We start from the raw sequence: 6,000 nt of genomic DNA on the forward strand, positions 1-6,000 counted from the left end.
GAAGATTTTGATTCATCTTTCTTTCCTTTGATCTTTCCTCTGGTCTCTTGACCTTCACAATTTTGAAGTATCTGATTAAGGTGAAGAGTAATTGGTTTGTATTAGGTTTCAGGTGAATTAATGAGCACAATTAAAGTCCAGGCGTGCCAAGAATGATTTTTGCGCGTGTCCTTGTTGTGCAACTGACCACTCACATACAGTCCACCTTTGAACTTTTCACAAGCACCCCACCCCGCATCTCCTCCACTATCCACTCTCGCCCCTGTAGGCCGCCTTTGTTTGAAAGCAGGCGGCCTATTGGTTACTGGCAGGGCACGTCCACATTTCATCATCATTATTATAATCGGTGAAATATGAGGGGAAATTGTAGATTTCATGCCACGCAACCACCAACCCTACACCACAAATGCTTCATTTTAATAGTAGGGCTGCTGGATTGTGAAAAAAACATTCATCACGAATAATTTGGTCGTAATTGAAATCGTGATTACAACAATCATTTGTTCTTGTTTTTTTTTTGTTTTTTTTTTGTGTGCAAAACAAGAAAAGATTTAAACCTGTAAAAGATATTAAGACTTAAAAAAAAAATGTCTTTGAAACACTAATTATGAAAGTTCTTTTTGGACCAAGCAAGATTTATTAAATTAAATTAAAATTATTAAGTAATTTAAAAAAAACAAAACAAAAAAAAAGGTGCAAATATATCAAATTTAAACAACTCAAAATTAGTATCAATCATCTTTTATTTTTGTTTATGATTGTGCCGATTTTTGTGTAGTAACTGAAATTGTAATTGAATTTCAATTAATTGCAGAGCGCTGTTTAATAGTTTTGGTATTAGTTTAAGTTTTTTTTTAAATATATATATATATATATATATATATATATATATATATATATATATATATATATAGTTTGTTGAGGGCAAGATTTAAAAAAAAAAAAAGATTAAAATAAAGGACATTTTTACTCTAATTACAGTAGTTTGAGTTGGTTTTATAAACTAAGATGTAGTTTCAGTTAGTTTCAGTTTTTTTAAAAACATGTTTTTTTTATTTTTTTAATATTATAATGTAATATAACATAAGGTTATATCTATAGCACGACCCAGTGGTGCCAAAAATTGTCTTCTTTTTTTTTTACATTTTCATCTATTATAGTTAACTACAATAATAAATATTGTAAAATTACATGTAATAATTACAATTAATTGAGCTGGTTTTATCAACGTAAGATGTAGTTTCAGTTAGTTCTAGTTTTTTTAAAAGCATGTTTTTTTGTTTTTTTTTCTTAACAAAAATACTTTTTCAATTTTAGTTTCTTCATTAATTTTCATAAAATAGAACCTTGCGACTCAGTAAAATGTCCATGTGGGAACTTGATACAGCTCCACATTGTGCCAAATAAATAAATAAAACATTTTACTATAGCTGTCAGCGACCTAGCCACCAGTTGAAAATCATTTTTGAAAACAATACGAGATGCAGCAGCAAAACAGCATTCAGCTGCAAGTTTATGAGAACGTGCAACAACAATGCAAGTGGAAGTTAACGTGACTCGCGTGTGTCCTTGTGGTTTGCAGCATGAAGGCGATGAGCAAGAGCAAAGAGTCGGTCCTGAGCGAGGCCGACAAGGACAAGTACTCGCCAAGCGTCCCGCCGCTGGACCTCGGCCTGGACGACTCGGCCTTGGACGCCGACCTGGAGTGTCACAGCCCGCCGCCCGACTACAACTACGTGGTGCGCTACTCCACGCCGCCCGTCTAAGATGGCGGCTCTCCGCTCTCAATCAAGCCTTTCGAGTGTGCTCAGAAGACCTCGGGCCCTTTGAGCAAGAACAACAACCGTGAAATGAGCGACGGGCTAAATTACGACGCGTCGGGCTGACTTTGTTGCAAGCGAAAAAGTGGCTCAGGTATTTGGGTCAGCTCCATATCAGGATTTTCTACTGTGAAAACGGCTCCACGAGGGCCAGCAAGAGGACCAGACGAGCTTCGAGGTCAGATTGTGACAAAAAAAAAATAAGGAAACTTTTTTCAGTATTGCTTTTGTTGTTCACAATTCAAAAGTGTCTTAACTTGCCGGTGAAAAAATTGCTAAGGACCCCTTTTATAATCCTAACGCCATTTGCAACATAACCGCCGTAAAGGATGATTAAGTTTGCCAACTAACAACACAACTGCTGGCACCAAGATGCCCATTTTGGAACATTTTTATTACAGCTCTGCTTACATTTCCACACTAATGTAGTGAAACGTCACCATTCATTTGCACCAAGAATGCAAATGAATGGCGTTTGTGACCCAACTATCCCATATAGGTCATGAAAAAGTCCATTTTTCAACACTGTTAATCGCAGCTCTGCTTACCTTGGTTTTAATGTAGTGGAATGTCACCCCTCTGTTACCAGAATTTCACCATTAACCCCGCCCCGCTCCTCAAAAGTGAATATTTTGTCTAGAATTAACATGGTAACTTCATTATTTTTCTTGTACAATAATTGGAAGTAGGTAACGACCAATCCTGGCTTAGTTTCCTGACCAAACTTAGAAAATTTCCTCAGCACAAGTGATGTCATCATCAGTCGACAGCAGATGTTAATTCTACATGGAAAATAATGAAGTTATCAAATTCATTCTGGACAAAATATTAACTTTTCACTGCTGAAATTTGCTCAATGAGTCAAGTATCCCTTTAAAATTTGTTCCAAGAATGATCTCACTCACACAAATTTACAAAAATTCTCATAAAGCCACAAATAAAACAATTTTCTTCTTTAAAAATAAATTAAAGAAACCTCTACTCAATTGTATAGTTCCTCATTTACAAATTCAGATAAAAACACAATTCCGACATCATACGAAGCTTCTTTTTGTTCACATTTTTTCCCCCAAACACAAAGCATGTATTTATTTCAATTGTAAACACTGTCAACTAGCAAGTTGTGGGCGTGGAGTGATGTTTAAGCAAAGCTGACGTGCACCACGCAGATGTTTATGCTGCTGTATTCACTGACAGAATTCAGCGGCTCGACTCCGCCTCCTCCTCGTCGTCGTGCCAACCATTGGCTTGCACTTTGCCCAATGCCATTATTTTTTTTTTTTAACAGAATTTTTTTTTGTTTTTTGTTTTTTTTGGGGGGGGGGCCCTTAGATACTCTTCGGGGTCAATTTTGACATTTGAGAGCAATTAAAGAAAAACAAAAATGTTCGTTTACCAGGAAGTTGCATGACTTTTCCTAAAGTCCCGTGAAATTTTGAAACAATCCAAGTCATGTACATATTTTGTTTTTAATAGAACAGTGTTCATAGGGCAGTTTTAAACCATACGAAGAACTGTCTATATTTCCACCACAGAATCATGCGTCTTTTGAAGGTCATAGACGGCATCTGAAAACAGCAGCATCGTCGTTTATTTCCAAGTTGGACATATAGGAGGCAAGATTATTTTAGTGAACTAAAACTAATGAAAAAAAACTAAAACTAAAATTAAAAAAAAATTTGTAACAAAATAAAATAAAAACAAAACTGTTTTTTAAAACTAACTAAAACTAATTGTAGCAAAAATGTCCTTCGTTTTTTTAGTCTTTGGTAATGAATTGAATGCATGAGGCTTTGGGGGATGATTTTAAGTCGATCTATTTTGAGATTAACCGGAAAAAGGACGCTTGAAAGTGTGTCACACAGAAGTGACGTCATCTCGCAGCAGCCAATAGAAAAGCACCTTCAGATGACGTCACTCCCATGGTGTTTTTTTTTTTAATATGGCGCACGAGTAATACAGATTTTAAAAAACAAAACAAAAAAAGACAACTAAAACTAATACTGAAACTAAAACTAAAAACGAAGCAATTCTTAAATAACTAAAACTAATAAAAATTAACAGAACCACCCTGAAAACTAATTAAAACTACCTAAATTAAATTAAAAAAAAAAAATCCCAAACTATAATAACTCCTGATGTAGGAGAAAGTAAAGTTATTTTGTGGACTCCTCCGTGCAACACTGGGCCAACTCCCAATTACAAGACGGTCACGCACCACCTTGAAAGCAGGTTTCACCTTTCCCTCAAAAAAAATTAAAAAAAAATAAAAAAATAAAAAATCCCCAAAAAGTGACGCTCACAAACTAAGAAAGCTCGGAAAGTTACTGGCGTTTTTGCTTGGGTGTTCAAGTATCTGCGTGGTAAAAGTGAATGTTTATCATCATCTCTCAAGAAAATATCAAATGCCAACAGATAGAGTATGAAAGGGTTACGTCAAAGTAGTGTGGACCAAATGTTAACACATCAGGTTGCTTGTTTCATGACCAACAGGAAATGCATCAAAAAGTGATTTATTTTTTTTTATGCGCAGAGGAAATGATAATGCACTGATACTTTATATCAAATGTATTTGTTTTCATATTATATTTGTCACATTTTTATTCCACAGTATCGCTCACAAGTTGTACAATTAAAAAAAAAAAAAAAAAAAAAACTTGAACTCCTTTATTAGCCTTATTCATTCCAACATTTGTTGTAAAATTCCAGTTAACCAAAATGTTTGCGTCAATGCAGCTTATCTGGAATAATATCTGTTGTTTTATTTTTATGTATGTAATATCTGCAGCAGTTTATTTGTCATTCAACTTCATTCATGTCATGTAACACTTTTTTTGATTTTTATTATTATTAATTCTCCACAACACTGTTGCTGAGCATATAGAGTAAATAAAGATCTATATATTTATACTTTAAATGTTTTCTGTTTTTTCTTGTCTTATTTAATCAAAAATTTATATATATATATATATATATATATATATATATATATATATATATATATATATATATATATATATATATGTATATATGTAGTGATGAGTTTACCATTATTTTTACCCAAAATCCCCGTTCTTGAATCGTGTTGTTGACAGCTCCAATAATGTGATTATCTCCAGACTGGCCACATCGTCATGTCTTAGCTTGCCTGCTCACGATTCTTAATACGTAATTTGAAATAAATCCTCACAAATTAACCAATTTTGTTATTAGAAAAGTATCCCCCAAAAAGAACATTCCAGTAAAATGACTCAAAATGCAGCCACATAATCGCTTTCCCTCAAATATATTTGCAACGTTCTTACTTTCTTGCTTGTCTGCTACTCTTCCAATGTTATTTTTGCGGAAAGGGAAACGATATTTTAATTTGAGGCCTATAAGACCCAACCCGACTTCTATTCCTGCCTGAGGAACATTGTGAATGACGAGGTCGGAGGTTGCAAGATTTCCTGCTCGACTTCCATCTCGTCGTTTTCAACCTTGACCTTCCTGTTGATTCACATTTTTTCAATCTGGACTCATTCATGCCTCTGGAGAGGAATGCTGGCGCTCCTCGGACTGCGTGACGGCTGGCGCTTCCCGGTCGGCAGAGCTGTTGGCAGCATGTCGGGGACAAAAGGAAGGAACTCTTCATCGCGGCGGTGCGACTAAGGGACGCCACACGCGAGGCTTCCTATGGGAATTCACTGTGTTCATGTTGACGCCTGAAGCCATGACAACACTTTGGCGCCGTCTTGTGGCACCTCAAGGCAATTGCAAGCCTTTCTCGAGGGATGTCAGTTCTCAGCAACTTTCATCACAGGAATTTTATTGGCGCAACAATAGTGCACAGACGTCAGTTAACTAGTCCACAGTTTTACCTCACTAGTAATAGGAGTGTGACGATTTATCAATATCGCTTTGTCTCCCGATAGATTATCGATAAGTCTACGCAAGTATTGCGATATTTGTAGTTAATATACAGCCACTACAATGGCTCCCTTGTTCATTACTTATTGAGCAATTACTTGGCGGGCCACTAGTGGGCACGCTTCATAAACGTTGCTGGGAAATGGACGGAAGTCTTCAGGGGAAGAAGACTCGAGCTTAGTTTTTTTTTTTTTAATTATATATATATATATATATTAGGGGTGTCACGATTCGCCAACTCCACGATTCGATTTAAATTTCGATTTTGGGG

General features: G+C 35.7%; 1 protein-coding gene across 2 annotated transcripts in view; it reads left to right on the forward strand.

The window, feature by feature from the left end:
- Positions 1 to 4,737, forward strand: part of kdrl (kinase insert domain receptor like) — a 77,519-nt gene extending 72,782 nt beyond the window's left edge. For both annotated transcript variants that reach the window (XM_077531640.1, XM_077531641.1), the window contains exon 30: positions 1,583 to 4,737. In XM_077531640.1, coding sequence (XP_077387766.1) covers positions 1,583 to 1,766 — 184 coding nt within the window. In that variant the 3' untranslated portion in view covers positions 1,767 to 4,737. The remainder of the gene's footprint in view (positions 1 to 1,582) is intronic.
- Positions 4,738 to 6,000: the final 1,263 nt, after the last annotated feature.

This window comes from Festucalex cinctus, chromosome 9 (genome assembly GCF_051991245.1).
Source record: "Festucalex cinctus isolate MCC-2025b chromosome 9, RoL_Fcin_1.0, whole genome shotgun sequence".
Taxonomy (NCBI): Eukaryota; Metazoa; Chordata; class Actinopteri; order Syngnathiformes; family Syngnathidae; genus Festucalex; species Festucalex cinctus.